General features: G+C 43.0%; 3 protein-coding genes across 6 annotated transcripts in view; 1 reads left to right on the top strand and 2 right to left on the bottom strand.

Annotated features, from left to right (window-relative positions):
* The window catches only part of lats2 (large tumor suppressor kinase 2), a 28,677-nt gene extending 18,210 nt beyond the window's left edge, over nucleotides 1-10,467 (bottom strand). The window contains exons 1-2 of one of the 3 annotated variants that reach the window (XM_060929602.1): nucleotides 10,429-10,467; nucleotides 1,455-2,222 (exon numbers count right to left, since the gene is read on the bottom strand). In XM_060929602.1, the coding sequence (XP_060785585.1) occupies nucleotides 1,455-1,805 (351 nt within the window). In that variant the 5' untranslated portion in view covers nucleotides 1,806-2,222; nucleotides 10,429-10,467. The other 2 variants (XM_060929601.1, XM_060929603.1) reach the window with 2 other exon arrangements.
* A 5,908-nt stretch (nucleotides 10,468-16,375) lies between these two features.
* LOC132891725 (uncharacterized) lies at nucleotides 16,376-20,124 on the bottom strand. 2 transcript variants are annotated; one of them, XM_060929599.1, is made up of 2 exons: nucleotides 18,955-20,124; nucleotides 16,376-18,853 (listed from the first exon to the last, which is right to left on the bottom strand). In XM_060929599.1, exons 1-2 carry the CDS (start codon nucleotides 18,956-18,958, stop codon nucleotides 17,490-17,492), a joined length of 1,368 nt encoding a protein of 455 aa, XP_060785582.1. In that variant the 5' UTR covers nucleotides 18,959-20,124; the 3' UTR covers nucleotides 16,376-17,489. The 2 variants fall into 2 exon arrangements, with proteins under 2 accessions (XP_060785582.1, XP_060785581.1); XM_060929598.1 differs by having other exon boundaries at nucleotides 19,749-20,124.
* An 82-nt stretch (nucleotides 20,125-20,206) lies between these two features.
* Nucleotides 20,207-23,600, top strand: sap18 (Sin3A-associated protein). Its single transcript, XM_060929600.1, has 4 exons — nucleotides 20,207-20,375; nucleotides 21,459-21,568; nucleotides 23,080-23,202; nucleotides 23,285-23,600. Exons 1-4 carry the CDS (start codon nucleotides 20,304-20,306, stop codon nucleotides 23,439-23,441), a joined length of 462 nt encoding a protein of 153 aa, XP_060785583.1. The 5' UTR covers nucleotides 20,207-20,303; the 3' UTR covers nucleotides 23,442-23,600.
* Nucleotides 23,601-26,824: the final 3,224 nt, after the last annotated feature.

Genomic DNA, 26,824 nt, shown 5'->3' with positions numbered 1-26,824 from the left:
TTTCTGAGAAATGCTCACCACTACATTGCACTTTTCTTTGGATACTGACAAATACTGTACAGCAGTTGTGCTACTATACCATTATAATACAGAAAAAACATAATTAATTGAGAATACATCTGGAATAACACATCTGTACTGTAATGTTGCTCAACAATTTTGCTATAGACAGTTCGTTTGCATTACAGTTTTCTTTATGTTATTCTTCTGGATAGAGAATGGGGCAATTACTCTTTCCATAGAATACTCAGGGATCAACATAAATGGACAGGAAATGTGAAAAAGACCAAACTACTCAAACTATTTAAATGAAATTTATATTTACTTTACTGTATTTACTTTTATGTACTTTAGGCTGATCTGGAATAATTCAAATGAGATAACAGAGTTAAATTAGCACAAGACAGTGAAATAAGAAAAATATGTTCCTCAATATCAAATAAAAATACATATTCCATGCCCAAAACATTCAGTAGCCTACCTACTCAAGTAAACCTAATGTCAACATTCAACCCCCCTCCAAAAAAAAAAAAAAAATCTACTGAACACAGACATTTGTCAATAAATGTGTCTATGCATAGGCTTTAGTATACACAAATATTAATTTATAGGTTTTTCTGTATTTTGACTATTTTCTTCAGTACTGCAGAACATGAACATGACTTCTGTATTGCAGAACAATACTGAAGTCATCAAAACTATGAAATAACACATGGAACATACATGAAATTAAGGTGGAAAACAAAAACGTGGTAAAAAACCAAAATATATTTCATATTTTAGATTTTTCAAAGTAATCACCTTGATGACACTTTGTACACTATGGGCATTATCTTAAGCAGCTTCATGAGGCAGTCGCCTGGAATGCTTTTCAATTAACAGGTGCCTCATCAAAAGGTAATTAGTGCAATTTCTTGCCTTCTGAATGTGCTTGAGATCGAATAGTAAATAATAAAAATACAGTAAATAGCCCTATTCCACAACTGTAGTAATCCATATTATGTCAAGAACCGCTTAACTAAGTAAAAACGACAGCCATTATTACTTTAAGACATGAAGTGTCTTTTAATTAATAAAAATAAAGACAAACCTACGAATGAGTAGGCATGTCCAAACTTCTGACTGGTACTGTATATGTATGTACAGCATGTCTACACTAATGGCTGTTATTTTGTCATAAACGTTTTAATATGTATACATGTTTTTAAGATCCATAAACAGGTGAAATCATCCCCATCCTTGTTGTCTTACAGGAATAAATCACATACTGAGAGAGAAAGATTTCAGAATGTTAAACTGTCAGAATTGTCCTTTTGTTGTTTTGAAAAGCACTTTTGTCTTTGACTGATAATATACAAACTGCCACTGTAAAACACACACACAGAGAGAGAGAGAGAGAGAGAGAGAGAGAGAGAGAGAGAGAGAGAGAATAAAAAACCCTAGAAAGACCATACCTGATCACACCCAGTTTTGACGAGCTCCTGTAGCATCTGCCTATTTACATCTCCACCTAGGTGCGAGGAGCTGGATGCTGAACCAAACTCAAAAGGCACGAGAGACTTGCGAATCTCTCGCAGGGCATTCTGGTAGTTGTTGAACTTCTGGGGCTGACGAAGTTGTTGCTGCCGACCAGTCTGGTCTTTACCTTTGAAGTCACCCCCTCTGCTCCCTTCTCCTCGGGCACTGCCTCCATGTAGCGCCTGGCTCACCAGCTTAGCTGGCTGTTTCAGTCCTTCCTTGATCTCCTGGAGCCGTTGGCGTGTGTTGCCCACATACGGGGCTGCAGGGAAAGTTTTTGGCCGCATGGGTAGACCCACCCTAACCTATGGTACGTACACACACACACACACACACACACACACACACACACACACACACACACACACACACCCAGCCCTGCACACTGGCAAATTCACTCACTTACTCACACATACCAAGTCAATTGCAGAAGCAGAGAAAGAAAAAAAAACAAAAATAAATTCTCTCTCTCTCACACACACACACACACACACACACACACACACACACACACACACACACGGGTGAGCTATGAATGGCAGCTAATGCTCCCACCCAGATGGACTCTTGTGTAAACTTAGTCGATCTTCAAGGTCCTACTGGAGCGCATGGTCCTTTTAGGGGGCGCAATCCCCCTCCTCCCCTAACACAAAGGGGGTTATGCATATGTGTTGCTTCCACTCCAGCCTGAGCTGCATCTTCACCTGTGGAGACAGCAGGACGAGGTGAGTTAATGTAAGTTAGGCTGTGCTTCAGTCTACAGTTTGATTCCTCCATCTCTACTTGCCGTGAAATACCAGAGTCTGATCAGAAATTAGCACCTTAATACTGGTTTATTTCAAACATTGTCTACATTCCAGCACTGTGCTGATACTCTCCTGAGGCAGTGGACAGGATGAGGAGAAGAAGCACATGTCTTACTGACGCAAACAAGACTCCGTGTTAGAAACAGAGACTCTATTATCATTATTCTTAATCAAATCACATCTGGAAAGCACAAGCAACCCAACACAAAACAACAATACTGACCAAGTTGATCTTTCGATATCGATTTGTTATAGAGATCTTGCAGTCACGTGACCGGAAAGTACACAACCGCCATCTTGTCGGTAAAAAACACTGCTGAATACTGCTGCACTCGTGTACAGAATGGATCAATTTCAACCGACGGACTACACGGCTCATTTTCTAATGAACAGATAACTAGATATATGTCTAAAATAAATGATCTACAGATTAGTGACCCTTATGGCTTACCGGACGGAGTTTTCACGACCGGATTTTGAACTGCCAGCGGAATACCCGGACGTGTATAATTACCTCATTAACTTTCCCTCGCTGTTCAGTGGTGAAGCACTGCTTGCTTATAAATCTCTGGACAGTTATCTTTACAGAAATTCAGGATTTGTCAGCGACTCAGATGTGGCATCTTGTAAACAAGAATCCTCATTGGATGGGTAAGTCACTTAAGTATTGAGTATAGCACTGACCAGCCGATTATAGAATAGAATAAGGTAATTCCAGCTGTAATTCCAAATCGTCCGTCTTGTTTACATGGATCTGGCGTTGGAGAGGTAGAGGCTTGGCAGTGGAGGTTTGAGTGGCTGTTTTCTGAGCTTAGTCAACAGGCCGGCTCTGCAGCCTCGCTTTTGCTTCCGCTCCCGGTGCCGCCTCCTTCGCTTTGCTTCCGATAACAATCCACGGAGACCCCGCTGGTCTCGCTATCTCGTCCGGAATGTTGTGCATGCGATGGAAATTGCTACAAACCGTCATTTTCTGCTGGAAACCAATGTCCAGTAAGTCCATACGGTTGTAGTGGATATTGAAGTCCGGTACAGACGAACAACACGCAAAAATACACACAAAAAACATAAAAAACGTGCACAGGTAGGGAGAGCTTGTAGCCGCAGCCGTTGTAGTAGAATTGTATATAGTAGGGTTTTCCAGAAGAAAAGGTAGAAGTAAAAGCAGAAGTAGAACCAGAAGTAGAAGTAGAAGGCGGAATATGGCGTTTGACCGACAAGATGGCGTCTGTCACAGTCTGGATCAGCTGTGACGTCACATGCAAGTGCTCCATAGGCAACATTCCAGTGCGTCTTCATCCCACAGATGATGCTTAGCATTTCTGACCCTCTAAAATTCAGTGAGGTAATAGAATTCTTAAAAGAGACAGTCCATACTACCACATGCTCACTGGTGTAACCAGAAGACTAGTATTTGGCCATTCTTTTTTATAGAAAAGAATATTTCTGGTCATATGATTACAAAAAGAAACAGAACTTTTACTAACAGGTTTTTGATGAAAATATAATGCTGATGCCTTGCTTCAGGAGGCAACTGCTCACTGGAATCTTTATCCTAAACTCCCATCTCTCGACACTTTCTCCATTCCTGTGAAGCTTCAAGCATTCTGTTGCCCAAGTAAACACATGAATAGCTGTGCATCACAAGACCACCAGCCCAGAATAAACCAGTAAATCAATACACATTAAAGTTTCACAGAAGAAAGTAAACAACCTCAAGAAAAGAATAAACTAGCTGTTATGTTTTCACCATCTGGTGCTGTTTGTCACAGACTGGCATCATGAAGACTGAGGCTACATCCACACGACAACGAGATTTTTTTTTTAAATATCGCGTTCACATGGGCAACGGATCAGTAAAATTTCAGGTACATATGACAACGCAACGCTTGCTGAAAACGATGCAATACACATGCCATACCACTATGTGCGCTGTAAGACAGTCCCATCGGAGACACCAGAACAATAGAAGAAGTAGACGCATAAACCCCTTCTTCTGTAGCATTAGCCACATAAAGTTTTGATTATTAATCAGTAGCGTAAAACGAAAGACGTGGAAAGTGGAATGAATGGGGGTAGATGGAAGCCGGTACGCCAACATTCTGATATCCTCCAGAATTCTTTAATGTTCCGGAATAAATTGAATGCTACATGTTGATGGATTACTTTGTTCTTCTACACCCTTTTTGAGGAATGTATTGTCGGACTTAAACCAACATCTGAAGAGGTGAGATCGCTCCTTTTTTTCCCCTATTTTTGCTGGTGGGATTGTTTTTATTTTTGGAAAGCGCACGGGCGGTGCGCGGTTTGGTACTGCTTCTGCAGTGTTTGGACTAAAGACTCTGCCCTAAGGGCTATTCTCTCTCTCTCTCTCTCTCTCTCTCTCTCTCTCACTTTGCACCATTACACAATAAATATTCACAGTGAAAATATTTTGTAAGCGCGTTTCATGAACCAAGTTATAGGATTTGTTGACAACTCGCATCGAGTTCGTTACACTTCTACCCAGCGTGAAGCACTGACAGTCATGTGGTTGTGACGTCATCGTAAACAAATCCGTTCTACTCATCCAGACGACTTCGCAATGGCGCCGTTGCCAGATTTTTTCACTCTGGAACCCGTTCTCAAAAGATTTTGTTTTGGGGCACCCAAAACGCCGGTGCCGTGTGGACGCCAGGCCGAAACGATAAACAATTTTATCAGATTCACCTGAATCCGTTGCTGTGTGGACAGGGCCTGAATCTGAATCCTTTACAGCATCAGTGAGTTTCACTGTAAAGCTACAATTAAAGTCGAAATTGAATGGATTGCTTGATTTAGCTCGATGGTACTCTACGCTCCAGGTAGCTGCCTGATTGACTGCGCTGACGCACACAAATCTGATACTTTTTAACCAAATTTGTTGGATGTCTTTCATAAAGCTATAGCTTGAACACTTTTCATGACACAACCTGGATGTACTTGCGAAACCCACAATTTTCATTTCAAAGTGCTGTCAAGGAACATTATTAAATGCAATCTAGGAAAACTAGAAAAGCACTTGGAGAGCGCAGACCTCCGCCAAGAATCCTTTAAAAAAATCCGGGATCCAGAAGGTGATCCGGATCACCACCAAAATTTAATGGATTGTTACTTGTGCCCAGTCACACCTCTGGAAAAAAATTTCAGAGCAATCCGTTCATTACTTTTTCCGTAATGCTGCTAACAGACAAACCAACAAACAAACCAATGCTACCGAAAAAATAACCTCCTCGGCGGAGGTAACTAGATCTCGTATAGTATGCCAAGACTCAGATATAACAGACCCTTAGCTGGTTTTCAAATACCAACGAACACAGCTTTAAGAAATATATTTCAATGTTGAAGTGTCTTTCAATGTCAGCATCCGTTCTTTTTATTTATTTTTAATCTGGAATTATCAAGTATTTTCCCAGACTCCTCACAACACAGCTGGCTTCCAACCAGTCTTTATTATCAAGTTCCTCAGTTGTATTGAACCAGAAGATAACATAACAATTACAAAATAACAATATAACATCCTTTAAATCCACAGCTGCAAAGGTGAACAGTTAAGATAACAAATGTCTCAATTATATTCCTGCATTATATCATCATTACATTTATACCAAATCTATTCATCCCATTTTTATTTCAATAAAACGGTCATTAAAAATTATTTGACGTCATACACCGTCTCTGGAGCATGTGTAATGTAGGGGATAAGATAAATAGGTTCCTGTTTCTTCAACCACATAAAGTCATCCTGCATTTAGCAGCTGCCTACCTAGCAGTTATCATTTACTAAAATGATAACCTGTTGCAACAAATTAAAATTCTTTAAAAGTCAGTAAACATCGCACAGTTATCCTGAACGCATACAAAATACAAAACAAAACCAAGTGAAGCAACACTCTACACAATATACCAAAACAACATGAACAAGACGTTTAAGAGAATACACTAAAATCACAAGCTCAAAAATCACTTCAAAGAAACTGCATGCAGTATACAGGAGGCTGAACACTAAGCAAGGGCTGGAGGAGACAACCTGCTGCAAAATGGGACTGTTATGGCCCTTTTCCACTACCCTTTTTCAGCTCACTTCAGCCCGACACGGCTCGCGTTTCGACTACCTCAGAGCGGCGCGACTCAGCTCGCTTCAGCCCTACTCAGCACCCAAAACTCGCACGGTTTTGGAGTGGGGCTGAAGCGAGCCAAACCGAGCCGAGTGAGGCTGGGGGCATGAGGAGACACTCCCCTGTGCACTGATTGGTGAGGAGGAGTGTCCTCACATGCCCACACACACCCCGCGAGCACGCTGGGATCTGTAAACACCGTAAACCCGGAAGAAGAATTACGAATTACGAGAATTTCTGAAGCCTTATGTGCCTCGCCTCATCTATACGTTCTTGCCAGTATCTGTTGGCGTTGTCGATGACAACAAGCCACAGCACCAAGACCAGCAACACTAACGACTCCATGTTTATTGTTTACTCTCCGGGTCGTGAGACTACTGCTTAAAAGGTCACTGATGTCCCTGTTTGCGCCGCCTAACGACATCACGTGACGTCCACCCACTTTCGCTAACTCCACCCAATGTGTCCACCCACTTCCAGCCAGCACGGTTCAGCGCGGTTGTAGTCGAAATGCAACCCCAACAGCCCCACTCAGCTCGACTCAGCCCAAATCAGCACCGCACAGCTCAGCCCAACTCAGCCGCGTTGGTAGTGGAAAAGCGGCATTACTTGCCACTTGAAGCGAATATAATTGTATTTAAGTATTTAAAGTTGCTTTACATCTCAATCCTTTTATAAAACAATGTTCTATTACAGGGCATGTCCATGTTGAATATTTACCTGTTGAACATCATAACAGGAGTACAAGTTTTTTTTTCCATGTAATAGAGAATGCACAACAACAACAACAATAATAATAATAATAGGAAGCAGGGGTGGCACGGTGGTGTAGTGGTTAGCACTGTCGCCTCACAGCAAGAAGGTCCTAGGTTTGAGCCCAGTGGCCGGCGAGGGCCTTTCTGTGTGGAGTTTGCATGTTCTCCCCGTGTCTGCGTGGGTTTGCTCCGGTTTCGCCCACAGTCCAAAGACATGCAGGTTAGGTTAATTGGTGGCTCTAAAAGTTGACCATAGGTGTGAATGCAAGTATGAGTCTCTGTGTTAGCCCTGTGATGACCTGGCGGCTTGTCCAGGGTGTACCCTGCCTCTCGCCCTTAGTCAGCTGGGATAGGCTCCAGCTTGCCTGAGACCCTGTAGAACAGGATAAGTGGCTACAGATAATGGATGGATGGATGGATGGATGGATGGATGGATGGATGGATAATAGGAAGCATGGCAATACACTAGTTAGTATGGTCACCTCACAGCAAGGAGGTTCTGGATTTCAACCGGTTAGTTGATTGGGGCCTTTCTGTGTGGAGTTTGAATGTTCTCCCTGTGCCTGTGTGGGTTTCCTCCCACAGTCCAAAGACATGCAGGTTAAGTTAATTGGTGGCTCTAAAAATTGACCGTAGGTGTGAATCTCTGCGCCAGCCCTGCGATAACCTGGCGACTTGTCCAGGGTGTACCCCGCCTCTCGCCCATAGTCAGCTGGGATAGGCTCCAGCTTGCCTGCGACCCTGTAGAACAGGATAAGCGGCTACAGATAATGGATGGATGGATAATAGGAAGCATGGCGATACACTAGTTAGTATTGTCACCTCACAGCAAGCAGGATCTGGATTTCAACTGGTTGGTTGATTGGGGCCTTTCTGTGTGGAGTTTGAATGTTCTCCCTGTGCGGGTTTCCTCCCACAGTCCAAAGACATGCAGGTTAGGTTAATTGGTGGCTCTAAAAATTGACCGTAGGTGTGAATCTCTGTGTCAGCCCTGCGATAACCTGGCGACTTGTCCAGGGTGTACCCCGCCTCTCGCCCATAGTCAGCTGGGATAGGCTCCAGCTTGCCTGCGACCCTGTAGAACAGGATAAGCGGCTACAGATAATGGATGGATGGATAATAGGAAGCATGGCAATATAGTAGTCAGTATTATCGCCTCACAGCAAGCAGGTTCTGGATTTCAACCTGTCGGTTGATTGGGTTTCCTCCCACAGCCCAAAGACATGCAGGTTAGGTCAATTGGCTACTCTAAATTGCCCATAGGTGTCAATGTGAGCGCAAATGTCTGTCTCTCTCTCAGTCGGTATTAGCCCTGTTATAGACTGGTGACCTATATGGTATATGATAACATTATTATTTTACAGGCGGCACGGTGGTGAAGTGGTTAGCGCTGTCGCCTCACAGCAAGAAGGTCCTGGGTTCGAGCCCCGGGGCTGGCGAGGGCCTTTCTGTGTGGAGTTTGCATGTTCTCCCCGTGTCCGTGTGGGTTTCCTCCGGGTGCTCCGGTTTCCCCCACAGTCCAAAGACATGCAGGTTAGGTTAACTGGTGACTCTAAATTGACCGTAGGTGTGAATGTGAGTGTGAATGGTTGTCTGTGTCTATGTGTCAGCCCTGTGATGACCTGGCGACTTGTCCAGGGTGTACCCCGCCTTTCGCCCGTAGTCAGCTGGGATAGGCTCCAGCTTGCCTGCGACCCTGTAGAAGGATAAAGCGGCTAGAGATAATGTGATGTGATGTGATATTATTTTACATTTTGTGTTTAATAATAATAATAATAATAATAATAATAATAGGGTGGCATGGTGGTGTAGTGGTTAGCGCTGTCGCCTCACAGCAAGAAGGTCCGGGTTCGAGCCCCGTGGCCGGCGAGGGCCTTTCTGTGTGGAGTTTGCATGTTCTCCCCGTGTCTGCGTGGGTTTCCCCCACAGTCCAAAGACATGCAGGTTAGGTTAACTGGTGACTCTAAATTGACCGTAGGTGTGAATGTGAGTGTGAATGGTTGTCTGTGTCTATGTGTCAGCCCTGTGATGACCTGGCGACTTGTCCAGGGTGTACCCCGCCTTTCGCCCGTAGTCAGCTGGGATAGGCTCCAGCTTGCCTGCGACCCTGTAGAAGGATAAAGCGGCTAGAGATAATGTGATGTGATATTATTTTACATTTTGTGTTTAATAATAATAATAATAATAGGGTGGCATGGTGGTGTAGTGGTTAGCGCTGTCGCCTCACAGCAAGAAGGTCCGGGTTCGAGCCCCGTGGCCGGCGAGGGCCTTTCTGTGTGGAGTTTGCATGTTCTCCCCGTGTCCGCGTGGGTTTCCTCCGGGTGCTCCGGTTTCCCCCACAGTCCAAAGACATGCAGGTTAGGTTAACTGGTGACTCTAAATTGAGCGTAGGTGTGAATGTGAGTGTGAATGGTTGTCTGTGTCTATGTGTCAGCCGTGTGATGACCTGGCGACTTGTCCAGGGTGTACCCCGCCTTTCGCCCGTAGTCAGCTGGGATAGGATGAGATGAGAATAATAATGACAGCCATTTAATTACAAACTCCCAAGAAACATTCATTCATAGGATTTTAAAAATGAGAATGAAAGGAGGAAATACAGGTTAGTCTGCTGCCCCCAGACTCTTGTGTGAAATTCTCAGGCCCATCTGCACTGAACCCCCTGAGCCGTGAAGCGTCTTCCTGATGTTCTGATCCTGACAGTAGTTTTCGGGTGTTGGAGCGCACAGGGAGTCTCCAGGCCTTTTCCTGCAGCCTTTCCTGAACTTTAGAAGTGCTGTGCTGTGTTTGGAGCAGGAGGAATGGAGAGAGAGAGAGAGAGAGGAGCGCAGAGAAACGCAGCGCCGCGCGCGCGAGCACCTCGGCATTCCAGCGGACCGAACCGAAACTTTACCGCTCACTGGGTCCGAACCACGGCCAGATAAAAGCAGCACTTTACATTCACACTAACAGTCACGTTCACAGTCACATTCACCCAGCCTTTTCCTTTCCGGAGCCCCGAAAAAAATGACCAAGCTTTCAGCCACTTACCCTGTAAGAGACGCGTTAAATCCCGCACTGAGCAGGACTGCGCTTTCACCCCCGCTTACTTCATTCAGCTTGCCTTTAAATATATATATATATATATATAATCACACTTTACATTTGGCGAGCCCGTCCTCCATTTTCTCTTTACTCACAGCACACAAGCAGAAATGCAGTACAAAGTTGGACACTTACTGCATTGTTAACATTCCACAGGAGTCACGTGACGTACCAATGAACGTCAGCAGTGCACATACTCCAGGGCGGGGCTTCCTCCATTTACACCACCATTCTCATTACACACTGCTATAGCAGGGACAGAGCAAATTATTTAAATTAACTTTTATTACATCAATTACCTGTCGTTTATCCGACTTATAGGACTACAAGTTCAATAACACATTAAATATGTGGCAGCCTGGGAGAACCCTTTCACAGGATCTAATTTGAATCTAATTGTTTCCACATGAAACAGTATTTTGTTCTGAAAACAATAGTGGTGGTGGACTGGTTAGCATTGTCGCTTCACAGCAAGCCGGGTCTGGGTTCGAACCTTCTGGCTAACCGGGGCCTGTGTGGGTTTCCTCCAACAGTACAGGTTAGCGCTGTCGCCTTACAGCAAGAAGGTTCTGGGTTCGAACCCAGCGGCCGGCGAGGGCCTTTCTGTGTGGAGTTTACATGCTCTCCCCGGGTCTGCGTGGGTTTCCTCCACAGTCCAAAGACATGCGGTTAGGTTAATATGGGACAGGCTTGGGCTGAGGTGCCTAACTCCCAACTGCTCCCCGGGCGCTGTTAACATGGCTGCCCACTGCTCTGAGTATGTGTGTGTGCTCATTGCTCATGTGTGTGTTCACTGCTTCAGATGGGTTAAATGCAGAGAGGAAATTTCAGCACAGTGGTGTAGTGGTTAGCGCTGTCGCCTCACAGCAAGAAGGTCCGGGTTCGAGCCCCGTGGCCGGCGAGGGCCTTTCTGTGCGGAGTTTGCATGTTCTCCCTGTGTCCGCGTGGGTTTCCTCTGGGTGCTCCGGTTTCCCCCACAGTCCAAAGACATGCAGGTTAGGTTAACTGGTGACTCTAAATTGACCGTAGGTGTGAATGCGAGTGTGAATGGTTGTCTGTGTCTATGTGTCAGCCCTGTGATGACCTGGCGACTTGTCCAGGGTGTACCCCGCCTTTCGCCCGTAGTCAGCTGGGATAGGCTCCAGCTTGCCTGCGACCCTGTAGAAGGATAAAGCGGCTAGAGATAATGAGATGAGGTGAGATGCTTTCTTTCAAAGACATGCGGATTGGGTCAACTGGCTATGTGTGAATAGCTGTTTGCTTGGTGATAGGTTCGCAACCTGTCCAGGATGAACCCTGCCTCTCACCCAATTTCAACTGGGATTTGCTGCAACTCATAATGGATAAGCGGTAGAGAAAATGGATGACTGAACTCCAGTCTGTTTCCCTTTTGCATGTATCTTAACCAGAAGCAAAAAGTTATAACATGTTAAAACCCCAAAAAGTGAGAAAATTATGATTAAAAGATTCTGCTCCAGCTCCACTAAGACCTGCATAAGGTTAGAGCAGCATCTCCATACACATACCTGAACAAATCAACATAAAGTGAGAGAATTAAAAAAAAATAATAAAAATTAAATTTAAAAAACAAAACATCGCATGTACCTTTAAAGGTCTGAACCCATGAGTGAAAATGCTTCTTGATGGAACTCCTCTCTAATTGAATACAAATATTTTCATTACAAATAACACATCACAAACAACTTGTGAAAAGTAGACTCTTAGAAATATTTATTGTCCCCGTTTTTTCTTTAATGACAGCATGCGCTCAAGCTGACAAAGACTCCACAGGTTTGTGTAAAACCTGGTGATCTATGTTACACGAACTCCCTCAGAGTCTCGACCGAACTCATGCTTCAGCAAAAGGCATAAGGCTCACAGAAAATCTGACCTTTAGCACAAAGGTGTTAACAAGGTCAATATGGCAAATGTGCTTAAATTTAAATAACGGCCTAGAAGATTGTGCAACATCTTGAATGCTAGATAACCAAGCTATTGAATATTTCCTTTTTTAAATATTCTAAAACTTTATTTCCACTTTTTTAATGAAAACAAACCCCAGGTTTTCAATGTGGTCTCAGACATTTGGACCCTGCTGTATGATTTGTGCAAAATCTATGAGCTACGAACACATACATATTAATTTTAAGGAAAATGCAATAATGGAGTTTAGCCATGTCAGAAGGTAAGGCAATAAATAAATAAATAAATAGCAGCTAACTGCCTCTTGATGCCCAAACTGATCATGTGCTTATGCATAAGACTTATATACACCACATCCAGCTCATAAAACAGTGCATTAGTGTCTATATAAGGAGTAACAATACAAATAACTTATTATGCAGCATTAACTTTTGTCTTCCTGGTAACTTGATGCTGATGCAGAATGACAGCTTGACATGATATTGGCATTAAAGTTTGATGACATTAGATGCAAAATCCTTTTCTACTCATCCAACAATAGCTATTTTTCCACAATATTGTGTCGTCATTTTAAAATTTGTCATCATTCTCAAACTTTGTGCAGTTGGGGACTTTATAGCTGTAAAATAAAAATTCCACTGACCCCCTTGACACAGGCTTATTTTATGAATATAATCCAATCATTCAATATGAACCATATCTGGGTTATTTACTGGAGTCATAGAGCTTTATATTCCTGAACTTTGCAATGAGAGGCCACATTAGGTCCAAGTCAACATTATAATCTTTCAGTTGTTGAGGTTTGGATTAAACAAATTCAAGAAGTTACAGAAAGAGAGTAAAAACTATAATAAAAGTCAAGGATAAATGTAATAGCATTGATAATAGTCAGGGTGGCATGGTGGTGTAGTGGTTAGCACGGTCACCTCATAGCAAGAAGGTTCTAGGTTTGAGCCCAGCGGCCAGCAAGGGCCTTTCTGTGTGGAGTTTGCATGTTCTCCCCATGTCTGCGTGGGTTTGCTCCGGTTTCGTCCACAGTCCAAAGACATGCAGGTTAGGTTAATTGGTGGCTCTAAATTGACCGTAGGTGTGAATGTGAATGGTTTTGTCTCTGTGTCAGCCCTGTGATAACCTGGCGACTTGTCCAGGGTGTACCCCGCCTCTCACCATTAGTCAGCTGGGATAGGCTCCAGCTTGCCTGCGACCCTGTAGAAAAGGATAAGCAACTACAGATAATGGATGGATGGATGATAATAGTGGATTGTGGTGACTGGCACTGGATTTTTGTGTCGACGCTCGCACCATAATTGCACGTCTCCTCTAGGTTGCAGTGTCTCACGAAACACCAGAATTTACTGGTTTTACACATAGAAGAAGAGCACAACAGGAGCTCAGTCTTTCACTGTAGGAATGATAAATGAAGTAACATGGACAAAATATCGCTTTGGGGCGTGATTAACTACAGTGGCATGCAAAAGTTTGGGCACCCTTACTGAAAATATCTGTTACTGTGAATAGTTAAGTGAGCAGAAGAACTGATCAGCAAAAGGCATAAAGGTAAAGACGACATTTTTTTTTCAGCGTTTTCTGCAAGATTTGTGTATTAGTTTTGTTTTGTACAATTGGAGAGTGAAAAAAGAAAAGGAACACCATGCAAAAGTCTGGGTACCCCAATACATTTGATTTCTCAGGTAACTTTTACCAAGGTTGCAGACCTTAATTAGCTTATTGAGCTGTGGCTTGTTCAAATTCTTCGTTAGGAAAGGTCAGATGATGCAGATTTCAAAGCTGTATAAATTCTCTGACTCCTCAAACTTGTCCCTAAATTCAACAGCCATGGGCTCCTCTACGCAACTCCCTCGCATTCTTTTTTTTTTAAAAGATTTTTTTGGGGCTTTTTTCACCTTTATTGGATAGGACAGTGTAGAGACAGAAAATGAGTGGGAGAGAGAGACAGAGAGGGATTGGGAAATGACCTCGGGTTGGAATCGAACCCGGGTCCCCGGATTTATGATATGGGGCCTTATCCACCTGAGCCATGACGCCCCCACCTCCCTCGCATTCTGAATAATAAAATAATTGATGCTCACAAAGCAGAAGGCTACAAGAACGTAGCAAAGTGTTTTCAGGTAGCTGTTTCCTCAGATTGTAATGTTATTAAGAAATGGCACTTAACAGAAACAGTGGAGATCAAGGTGAGGTCTGGAAGATGAAGAAAACTTTCTGAAAGAACTGCTCGTTGGATTGCTAGAAAGGCAAATAAAAAACCCTGTTTGACTGCAAAAGACCTTCAGAAAGATTTAGCAGACCCTGGAGTGGTGGTGCACTGTTCTACTATGCAGCAACACCTGAACAAATATGACCTTCATGAGAGAGTCATCAGAAAAAAACCTTTCCTGCGTCCGAGCCACAAAATTCAGCGTCTGAAGTTTGCAAAGGAACATCCAAATAAGCCTGATGCATTTTGGAAACAAGTCCTGCGGACTGATGAAATCAAAATAGAACTTTTTGGCCACAATGTGCAAAGGTATGTTTGGAGAAAAAAGGGTGACAAATTCCAGGAAAAGAACACCTCTCCAACTCTGAAGCATGGGTGTGGATCGATCATGCTTTGGGGTTGTGTTGCAGCCAGTGGCACAGGGCACATTTCACTGGTCAAGGGAAGCATGGATTCGAATAAATACCAGCAAATTCTGGAAGCAAACATCACACCATCTGTAAAAAAAAGTTGAAGTTAAAAAGAGGACGGGTTCTACAATAAGACGATGATGCAAAACACACCTCAAAATCTACAATGGAATACCTCAAGAGGCACAAGCTGAAGGTTTTGCCCTGGCCCTCACAATCCGCTGACCTAAACATCATTGAAAATCTGTGGATAGATCTCAAAAGAGGGCGGCACGGTGGTGTAGTGGTTAGCGCTGTCGCCTCACAGCAAGAAGGTCCTGGGTTCGAGCCCCGGGGCCGGCGAGGGCCTTTCGGTGTGGAGTTTGCATGTTCTCCCCGTGTCCGCGTGGGTTTCCTCCGGGTGCTCCGGTTTCCCCCACAGTCCAAAGACATGCAGGTTAGGTTAACTGGTGACTCTAAATTGACCGTAGGTGTGAATGTGAATGGTTGTCTGTGTCTATGTGTCAGCCCTGTGATGACCTGGCGACTTGTCCAGGGTGTACCCCGCCTTTCGCCCGTAGTCAGCTGGGATGGGCTCCAGCTTGCGTGCGACCCTGTAGAAGGATGGGGCGGCTAGAGATAATGAGATGAGATCTCAAAAGAGCAGTGCATGCAAGACAGCTCAAGAAACTTGTAGAACTGGAAGCCTTTTGCAAGGACGAATGTGTGAAAATCCCCAGGTAAGAACTGAAAGATTATTAGCTGGCTACAAAAAGTGCTTACAAGCTGTGATACTTGCCAAAGGGGGTGTTACTAGGTACTAACCATGCAGGGTGCCCAAACTTTTGCTTCGGGCCCTTTTCCTTTTTTGTCATTTTGAAAATGCAAAAGATGAAAATAAAAAATTGTTTTTGCTTAAAGTGCCATTCCACCATTGGATGTATTCTTTGGCATAAAATACAATATATGACAACATGACTAGACAGAGAAATCTTTTAGCTTCAAAATGATATATCAAACATAATTTTTTGACAACGACAAGTATATTAATTTTGCGACCAAAGTCACCTACCCTTTTAATTTCCGCGCGGTAGTGAAACGTGATGTCATCGGCAGGTTCCCCTTCTTGTGTACAGATTATCAGCAATGGCGGATAGAACGCGATTTCCACTTGTCGATTGCTGTGCCGATATTCACCATCGACCGTCTCCTTTGGGCATCACTTGCTATTTTCCTTCGCTTCTTTTCCGAAGCTGACAATCGCGTTCTATCCGCCATTGCTGATAATCTGTGCCATGTCACACGTGACGTGGTACACAAGAAGGGGAACCTGCCGATGACATCACGTTTCACTACCGCACGGACATTAAAAGGGTAGGTGATTTTGGTCGCAAAATTAATATACTTGTCGTTGTCAAAAAATTATGTTTGATATATCATTTTGAAGCTAAAAGATTTCTCTGTCTAGTCATGTTGTCATAAAATATATTGTATTTTATGCCAAAAAAATACATCCAATGGTGGAATGGCACTTTAAAATATAAAGGGAATGAGTCATCTTTAACTTTATGCCTTTTGGAGATCATTTCAACTTGCTTAACTGTTCACAGTAGCAGCAATTTTGACCGGGGTGCCCAAACTTTTGCATACCACTGTATAAACCAAGTGAATTCTGACTGAAAGCATTTTTGAAGTGTTTTTAAATCGCCTGTGTTCAGCAGTATGAGCAGCTCGAAGCTAATGTCCCACTGCGCTCTGTCTTTCTTATCAGCAAGATTTAAACAGACAGTCCGATTCAGCTAAGGCTGGTTTAAATGGAGGCCTGTAATATAACATGTACAAACACTGAAAAAAGGTGTACAAATATGTGAATAGGAACAAAATACTAGGCTATGAATACACGCTCTCAGGAATGAGGAACAAAAATAATAAATCTATAGTGTTTAAATGGACAGGATTAGATGCAGCTCCACAGTTGCCTCAGCACAGAAGTATAAACTCGCCTTAAACAAACCAGACCCCAGAGACCCACTGGGCTCAGGAACTAGTGAGAACAGATCTCCTTCCTCGCCTACTCTAGAGACATGGCGAGACGCTTATTCAATAAAAGGAGCTGTCTGAATGTTAGCATCTCATCAGCATGATTTTGTCACTGATACTGACAAACCCCACTTGCAAGGCTTATACTTGTTCAGGATTATACTTAAGGGAGTGGAATTAAACAGTATGGTTCTTGGGATGATTAAAACAGTGCTAAAAAATCCTTGTAAAGTGCTAGACATGAGTTGCATATATTTCACAAATAAATAACAAAGGATTGCAAATATATTCAGTGGCTGGATTTAATCTCAGGTGCACTTTGTTGCCAGAAACTATAGGACAAGGTGTACTTAGAGAATGCATATTTTCACTGTGCTCCAAATACCAGATGCTAAAGATTCATAGTGGTTTAGATTGATGAAAAGTTAGCATGCAATGTGTATCATTCATCCTCTCGTACTAATGTGGCATGATAAAACTAGAGCCTCGGCATGAACTGAAACTACAGTATTGAAATGGCTGTGTTACCATACAGATACAAAGCCTATGAATTGTGATCCCTTGTGTATCCTCCTGATAGTTTCCATATTCTAGGATTTTGAATATTTTCCTGATATTTTCCATATTCAATCAAGTGGAACTGCAGAAATACACAGGTTATTTAAGGCACATGCAACCTGTACCATCTTGTCAAAAGTGGTCACATTGGTGCTACGATCTAGGACTGTAAAAGCGCTCTCTACTGGTCCAGTCAGCATAGAATATCTCTTTTTGACCATCTGTATCACCCGCTCTACATGCCTATACACATTAATTCTTTCTGTAGCAGCCAGTGAAGCCTTGTCTCTTGTGTCCTGGTTACTCTGGTCAATCTCGTGAAATTCACTACTAGTGATCGTGAGCTCAGCTCTTTGAGCTCCAACCAAGTCCTTAATGTCAAAATCATGCTCAGCCAGAACCACATCTCCAGGCAGGAGCTTATGAAGGAGACCACAACTCTCGAACAGAGTCTTATCACTAATGTTGCCAGGTGCTCCTCTGGAGACGAACATGACCGCACCTTGGGGGGCAACACCAACCACGTATTTGAGCTCACTGATAAAAACAGACTGTGATGATGGAGTGGTCACCTCTCTTGTTGCTCTTGCATATTGAAAATGTGTTTCTATACTGACTGCTTTTTCAAGGGATACTGTAAAGCAGTCTATAATCACAGCGCAATCTGGATGCGGACGTTTCACAGCTTCTGGCAAGTTTTTCCGGAGTTCTACTCTAGATGGCCAGAATATAGCAGTGGGTACCAGTGTGGTAAACATTATGTTGATGATTCGATGAACAGTCCTGGTTACTGTGGAAACTTTAACTCCAAAACGGTAAGCCAAGTCCTGATTCCTAAGATCAAGCCTGAGTCTCATTAAAGTCAAAAGTAATTGTTGGAACTTTGAAAGCTTTGCACTGTTGTCCCCTTTCATATGTGGCACAAGAAGCCACATTACTGTCTCAAAGACAAAATAGTTTGGTAATCCTGTGTAGAACTGAACCTTTTCAGGATCGTTCTTAAAAGAGGCTTCAGTAAGAGACATCTTCTCTAAGGACTCCTTCAGTTTCATATTCTCTTTCTTGAGAGCATTTACTTTGGCCTCGTAAATGACAGAGTTTGTGAAACTGTTTCTGGGTGGCTCTTCTTCTTCGCTCTCATTTTCACTTTCTGATACAAGTTCCTCCGTCCTTTCACCGTCTTTTCTTTCATCATCACTGTTCAGAAAAGAGGGTGTGCTTTCAGGCTCACCTTGACATTGATTATGAATATGGCCTTCATTCAAACGTCCCTGACCTTGTAGAAAAAGTAAAGCATTTGCCGCCTCAACTTGTGCTTCTTGTTTGTCACATAGCTCGAACGCATTTGCTTCTTTAATGTTTTGGGATACTGTAGCAGAGGTGAAAACTGAAGGAACATAATCTGGAGATCTCGGATTCTTCACTTGCTTACCTGTGATGAGACAAGGGGATTATCAGCAAGTTCAAAGAAAATACATTTATAAATAAAACGTGCCGAGAACATGTTTCGCTCGGGCACGAGAATTTACTTACACATGATCAGTTATGAAATGACGGATGACTGATCACTGGTGGACTGAGCACATGTTAGACCACAGGTTCCCAACCCTGGTCCTGGAGAACCCCCTGCCCTGCACATTTTAGTGTTTTCCCAGCACACACCTGATTTAACTAATCAGCTAAACAGGCGGGCCGCACGGTGGTGTAGTGGTTAGCACTGTTGCCTCACAGCAAGAAGGTCCGGGTTCGAGCCCCGTGGCCGGCAAGGGCCTTTCTGTGTGGACTGGAGTTTGCATGTTCTCCCCGTGTCCGCGTGGGTTTCCTCCAGGTGCTCCGGTTTCCCCCACAGTCCAAAGACATGCAGGTTAGGTTAACTGGTGACTCTAAATTGACCGTAGGTGTGAATGTGAGTGTGAAGGGTTGTCTGTGTCGGCCCTGTGATGACCTGGCGACTTGTCCAGGGTGTACCCCGCCTTTCGCCCGTAGTCAGCTGGGATAGGCTCCAGCTTGCCTGCGACCCTGTAGAACAGGATAAAGCGGCTACAGATAATGAGATGAGATAAACAGGCTTTTCTGAATTTAAATGGGTGTGATTGAGAAGGGAAAACACTAGATTGTGCAGGACAGGGGACTGGGGAAGCCTAATGGTTAGAGAAGCAGCTTTGGGACCAAAAGGTTGCTGGTTTGATTCCCAGGATCAGCAGGCACCTGACCCCTAACTGCTCCCCAGGCCGCTCTGGATAAGATGTCTGCAATGTAATAGGTAGACTCCTCCAGGACCAGGGTTGGGAACCTGTGTGTTAGATAGCTTTCGTTCACTATACTACCTGAAATGAAGTGGTTACTGCAGAGTCTGCTGCCCTCGTTTGGCACCCAGCCCTTACGATTCACAGCAGCGATCCAGCGCTGCTTTCTCTCTGGATCGCGCGGAAACCTGTAGAAGGATAACGCAGTACCGGGAGTCCTCCTGTTCCGACATCCTGCCACCACACACGTGTGAACCATATTAAACCCAACAAAAAGGCGAACGCTTAGGGTGAGGATATTTATAATCTGACTCCCAAAATGTCGGTGGCGGTATTATTGTTGGCGGAATGTCTAACGGCTCCTTATTCCCTACATAAAAGCACTACATACAGTAGGAATATAACGGGTTCTCCTGGCTGAGTAGTGCACTACATGTCCCCTAGGCAGCCATTTTAAACTCAGCCATAGAAAAGCGCAGCTATTGCAGACGTCATCCGCTGGTGTCATTTCGTGAATGGTGATTGGTCAGGACACGTTCGACCTTCTGATGTCATCAGAAAGCGTCCAGTGGTAAGCGCTTGGAGTTGGACGCCATTAAATCTATTTTTCATTCTTTTAGAGGAAAAGGGTTCATTATGGCTGTGGAATCTAGAGTTACGCAAGAAGAAATCAAGAAAGAACCAGAGAAGCCGGTTGACAGAGAAAAGGTAAGCTGGGAAACACCGTGGACTGTGAATTAGTTTGTTATCGGGGAGTGCTAGTTTGCAGGCTAATGCTAGCAAAGTGGGCTAATACACACCTCATCACCGGCGCCTCAGTAAACGTGTGTTACTTTTTTGATCGAAAATTTACTTCTTGTTGATTTAGGTTAGGGTTGCCAACTTTCTCATATCCAAACGAGGGACACTTTGTTCCGGGTGCGGACAAGTACCGGTACAGGCCCTGTACGTGCACCCCAGCGCCCCAAAATAGTTACCGAATCGCCTTTAGGTGAGGGTTTCAAATGTAGGTCACTACAAATTCATTTCTAAAATAGAGCTTTTAAAAATTAATAGACCAATTAATGGATATTTTGAAGTAACAATGCAAAATAACAAACAATTCTAATATTGTCATTTTTCTATTTTAAACTTTAGCCAAATAATTCATCAGGCCATATTTATTAAGGCAATGTCATAACCTGAAAAAGTATTTGCTGTAGCTTTAAAACCCTGATATTTGCTTAATTGTCCATTTGAAAACCCTAAGAACCTTCTGCAATGCTTCATAGCAGCAGCAGAAGAAGAAAGACATCACAAAGGCAGGAGTGAGGCAGAAAAGCTCCCCTTCTATAGGCTGAGGTCTATCCTGTTTCGGAAGGTTTTTTTAAGCTATCTGCTATCCTTATCGAACAGTTAGGCTGTAGCCACTGGCTGCACCATCTGCTCTAGTTTAATTTGATGCCTGTTTTGTCAGCATAGCTTAAAAATTCAGGATATGGCAGCCTTTGACAGTGAATGACTTTAAATCGCAGATGAGCGCGACTCGCAGTAATAGCGCTTCTCACGGCAATAACGCGATTTGCACCACAGCATTGGAGTGAGGGGCAGGATCTAAGGATCAAATTAAAATTACCCGAAAAACGGGATGTCCCGCGCAATACGGGACGGTTGGCAACCCTAATTTAGGTATATTGTGCATTCTCTCTCTCTAATTAATTGCTGAATTGTGTTTAGCGTAATTGCAGCTCGATATGCGATATAGAGCTGATGTTAGTGCTGATTGTGGGTGGGTTTTTTGTTTATTTGCAGACCTGCCCGCTGCTGCTCAGAGTTTTCACGACGAATAATGGACGACACCATCGAATGGATGAGTTTGCCCGGGGAAATGTGCCATCAAGCGAGCTTCAGATTTACACTTGGTAGGGAGGAGGACAGTATTGAAATGCTGAGCCGTTATTTCGAACAAATGTCTCATTATTTCATCCTAATGTTTTTAGGTATTTCGGCTTAATATCTCACACTCCGCAGTCTATCCGTAAGACCAACTTACTGAACGTTGGCTTATTTTTACTAACATTGTGCTGTTTCCCAGTAAGCTGGAATGGACTTCAAATGACACACACACACGTGGTAATTCACTTAAAGCTAGACGGCCTTTCGATTTCATAAAATCAGTGAAATTTAGTTCCCTCTGAAATTTGGTCATTGTGATGCGTGTGTATTTCTGTAACATCTCCCAAAATATCAGGCCATTCTGTGGCTGGGAAGTTATTTAATTTGAAGGGATTCCTGAGCAAATAACATGCGTGAAATCGCTCGCTTTGCACAGTCAAGCGGACCGAGGAAGTCCGTGTGCGCATGCGTAGGTTTACCTCGACCGTGCACTGACAATTACGTCATCTCATTGTCTCTAGCCGCTTTATCCTGTTCTACAGGATCGCATGCAAGCTGGAGCCTATCCCAGCTGACTACGGGCGAAAGGCGGGGTACACCCTGGACAAGTCGCCAGGTCATCACAGGGCTGACACATAAACACAGACAACCATTCACACTCACATTCACACCTACGGTCAATTTAGAGTCATCAGTTAACCTAACCTGCATGTCTTTGGACTGTGGGGGAAACCGGAGCACCCGGAGGAAACCCACGGGAAGAACATGCAAACTCCGCACAGAAAGGCCCTCACCGGCCACGGGGCTCGAACCCGGACCTTCTTGCTGTGAGGCGACAGCGCTAACCACTACACCACCGTGCCGCCCACAATTACATCATTCTGTTGCTAAATGAACAGCTGATCACACCAAGGTGCTCACTGACCGCCAATTATTTATTAGTTTGGTCCTGCATTTTTCCTTTCCTTTGCAACATAACGTCTTTTTCTTCCTGCTTTCTGTTATTGTAGTCGGTCTTCCATGTTTCATTCGCGCGCACTCATGTCCTCCATTTTTCTCCTGTTTCAGATTTGTATCCCACAATGCTTTGCGCGAACGGGAAAAGCCCACCACGTGATGCATGACACAGTATTTTGAATTGGGTCATGGTGAAGCAGGGAAAAAAAAAGAATTTGGGGCCACGTGGCACTAAACTCCATTAATTGCTCTATTTTTAAAAAACAATAAATTGGAAGTCTGATTCGAATTTGGTAGCTTTCGGTCCACTAAACAAAAATAATTGGGTGTTAGGGAAAATTTATTTTTATAACCTACACTTAAACTCTGAAAGGCCTTTAAAATTCCTGACCATACTTGAATATTTAACATTTTTACATTCATGCAGTTCAGTAATTCATGATGCTGTGTTTCACATTTTGAAATGAGAATTCATTATTTTAAGAAACTTGAAACAATGGCACAGCATTTCAACTCCCCAACAACTTGCAGTTCAGGGCATCTGTACTATTTGAACTGGATGCATGTTTTTACATGACAGGATGGATGCCACCCTTAAAGAACTTACCAGCCTGGTGAAAGAGGTTTATCCTGAGGCTCGAAAGAAAGGCACACATTTCGCCTTTGCCATTGTATTCCCAGATCCAAAACGGCAGGTATACAGGTAAGTGAGACTGCTATTGGAAGAACAGACATGCATGTGAGATCACATTTTCCTTGATCATTTTATGTTTGTTTTGCTGTAGAGTTAAGGAGATCGGTAACACAGTGTCTGGTAGGAAGGGGGCAGATGATTCCATGACTCTGCAGTCTCAGCGCTTTCAGATTGGAGATTACCTGGATATAGCCATCACACCTCCGAACCGTGCTCCTCCTCTGCAAGGGCGCATGAGACCCTACTGATCATCTTCGCGTGAATCTGCTTATAGCCTTGTTTTTGTTGCATATTTTTTGTTTTATGATTTCTATTCATTGGTACCTGATTTACTCCTGAACTTATGTTCATACCTTCATATACAATGTATATTGTTCTGCTGAATAAACTTTTTTTTTTCTACTAAATATTTTGCTTAGCCTGTGTTGTTGAAATCCACAATGTTTAGACTGTTAAATAAGAAGACAGAAGCCATAATTTGAGACTTTTTAAATCTAAGGTTCTGCCTCTTTTTTTTAACAACAGTCCAAAAAAAAAAAAAAAGGTTGGTTTACCTCCAAGTTCATTGCTGGCCTGTAGGGCAGGATATTGCAAATTCTACCTACCTTTAGTACTTTTGCTGTGACATGAACATTTTTGTATGCTTTATATTTATATGCCAGTGTTGACACCAAGAATATCAAAACACTTACTGGGTAATCTCATTACATTGTGACTGTTTGCCTATTTACTCACTGGCCATACAATGGTATTTATACAGAAAAATATATAACAGCAAGATGCATCTATAGAGTAACTGAATAATGAATTTACAGTTCTGTATCAGAAGTTGGCATGATCTTTAATAGGATTACCAAGAATGAATGTTATAGTTTGGTCTTGCATTCAAGCCACCAGTCCTAAGGCTCTTCGTTATCTGATTTCAGGTTATTGCCACCTGTCCACTGATTTGATTAATTATTGTATACAGATCTTAGTTTTGCAGTGGTATACAAATGCCTGTGTAATTGTTAGTCACAAGTCAACATTATCACAGTTGATTGCTTTAAGATTATATAGAAATCCCAGCTTCCTGTAAAATTTTATTGCAAGAAGCCTTTTTGTCACATCTATGGGCCAGTACAGTGAAACTCTACATTTAACCCATCTGAAGCAGTGAACACACACGTACACCCAAGTGAGCAATGAGTGTGCACACACCCAGAGCAGTTGGAAGTTAGGTGCCCTACTCGAGAGCACTTCAGCCATGACACAGAGGGAGGAGTGGGTGCTGTTTATTGACTCATCCCCCCTCACATTTTTCTTATCCGTCCCCGGAATCAAACTGGCAACCCTTAAAGGGGAACTGAAGTCATTTATAAACTTACGTTAAGAAAGCGTTATTCAATTACATTTTCAGTTTTATTAACCTTATATCGTGACTCGTATTGGCATATTCTTTTACACTTATCGGCCTTTTCGGTTTGGTCCACGGCAGGCATCGCTTATCCGCGCGATCTTCACGAGACTTGTGCGAGACTTCAAACGTGAAGTCATACATGTCAACCTATACGGAATGTCCGTATTTTATACGTATTTGATTCAATAAACGTAGTATACGGGCATATAAATAAAGTTATACGGATTCTTTAAAAAAAAAAAACTTCAATATTTATTTAGAGCTATAATCAATTCCCACGATGATAAAAGAACGCATAACATTTACAAACGTACTGTACACCACAGAAAGCACAGACAGCCAGTAAAGAGTCTTATGCAATCGCGGCTAGAGATGATGAGATGAGATTTTAATTTGCATCTTTTACGGATTTTATAAGGGAAATACGGATTTTGGAGGTTGGTTATACAGGTTTGATTGACCAAAGTTTGACATGTATGTGAAGTGTCAGTGCCGCCATTTTGAAAGCTGTTTACACAGCGGCCAGATTGCCATATCATTCCAATTTAGATTAATTTCGAGATTTGCCAGCTTCATCAGTGATGGAGATTATTCCATACGACTTTGAACCAACATGGAGTAGAGAAGAGTTGGAAAGACGACAGGATAAGGACCAGTCCGTCGCGCTGGTATTTACGTCATCACTGTCGCATAATTAAAACGTGCCAGATCAGGCGGCTGGTGGGTTTTCAAAAATAATAAATACATATTATACAGAACATATTTCCCCACATAATCCTCACTAAGGTTTTGGACAGCACTACAAAATGGCGTCTCCACTATAAAGTGAGTAGGGAGCGATTTCGGACACAGGGAAAACTTCCGGCTTGATTACGTCAGCATCCGAAGGAGGGCGCGCGCGTCTTTTGACAACATTTGCTGCATTCTGCGTAGAATCATACGTCATCCTCGTCGCCATATTGGATGTGGCAAAGTGGAGATTCTTCAACCGTCTCTGGTATAGCGTCTAGACAGTAGCCGAGAATAAAGATGCCTCATTCATGTGCTGCGTTTAACTGTACCAACAGGTTTACCGTCCAAACGAGATCACATGGGATTACCTTTCACAGGTGAGACTGGAAAAATACTTTTCATTGTATTTGGTCATTATAACAATTTTACAAACAGATTTTTCTGCCTTTGTGGCTAATATGAAGGATTTTGACAGAACAGGTCAGACAGTCAGGATCAGAGAGGGAGCTGTTCCTTCAGTTTCCCAGCTCATCTCCACCGGGTAGGTGTATAGTTATAAGCAGTGAGAATTAGATAATACAGTGCCACACTATGATGAACGTTTTTGAACGTATGATGAATGTTTTTAACCTTTCTGAATGTGAAAGAATCAGTGATGTATTTTGCTTTGGTATGACGTTAGAACCTGTCCGAACTCAGTTTGGCGGTCATTCAGCTCACTTTATTCAACGAGAGTAGGTCTGTGTGGTGACTTAATAAATAAAAACAGTACATTTTTATTTTCATTCACTATTTCCAGTTTTTCCACTATTTCCATCATTTATTATATTCAGTCTTGTAGGTTGGTTATTGTGGCCTCAGGTTTTGGTAGCTTGCTACGGTATGCTGACTGATTAGCTTACCTGAGCTATCTATCGCGTATCTGTCGCTAGTTTGCAGTGTACAGGGTATTTCGCACACTATAACCATCACATTAAAAGTTATATGTGTTGATGCCTGTTTGTTTCCCAAATATATACGTGTGTCTTAATGGGTGAATAAAAGGCATCGAGTTAAATATTATTGTAGAAAGGGGCTTTATGAAGTTCAGTCCATTTACTTGCATTGGTTTACAGGGAAGATTTGCCCATTCAATATGGCGGACACTCTGACGTATCCCAGCAACAGGGCCACCAGCTCAATGCGGCGTCTATGTCTATGACTTCGATTTCTGCTGTATGTTTTACTTCCGTCCTACGAAGTCTCGCGCAGGTCTCCGCGAATCTCGTTTACGGCCATTGCTTTGACATATGGACTGTTATATTACATAACATTTCAAACACTCAACTTGCTAAAGCAGTGACAAAATAGCTGTCAGAAATGCATTCCTACATTTTATAAAATGAGAGAAATAGAATTTTGATAAATTTGCTTTCAGTTCCCTTGTCTAAGGCTGCTTCTCTAACCTTCAGGCCATGACTGCCTCAGCATGGCAATGAAATGTTTAGCAAAGTGTCTGTA

Source organism: Neoarius graeffei, chromosome 9, assembly GCF_027579695.1.
Source record: "Neoarius graeffei isolate fNeoGra1 chromosome 9, fNeoGra1.pri, whole genome shotgun sequence".
Lineage (NCBI taxonomy): Eukaryota > Metazoa > Chordata > Actinopteri > Siluriformes > Ariidae > Neoarius > Neoarius graeffei.
The sequence above is the reverse complement of the archived record's forward strand: the minus strand, read 5'-3'. Positions and strand labels throughout refer to the sequence as shown.

What these genes read in the sequence shown, in the direction of transcription:
- LOC132891725 (XM_060929598.1), bottom strand. Translation starts at nt 19,926, where the DNA reads ATGGTTCACACGTGTGTGGTGGCAGGATGTCGGAACAGGAGGACTCCC. An exon ending in CAGTAACCACTTCATTTCAG is followed by an intron (nt 18,854 to 19,748) that starts GTAGTATAGTGA and finishes GTCTCATCACAG; the next exon opens with GTAAGCAAGTGAAGAATCCG.
- sap18 (XM_060929600.1), top strand. Translation starts at nt 20,304, where the DNA reads ATGGCTGTGGAATCTAGAGTTACGCAAGAAGAAATCAAGAAAGAACCA. An exon ending in AGCCGGTTGACAGAGAAAAG is followed by an intron (nt 20,376 to 21,458) that starts GTAAGCTGGGAA and finishes GTTTATTTGCAG; the next exon opens with ACCTGCCCGCTGCTGCTCAG. An exon ending in CCAAAACGGCAGGTATACAG is followed by an intron (nt 23,203 to 23,284) that starts GTAAGTGAGACT and finishes GTTTTGCTGTAG; the next exon opens with AGTTAAGGAGATCGGTAACA.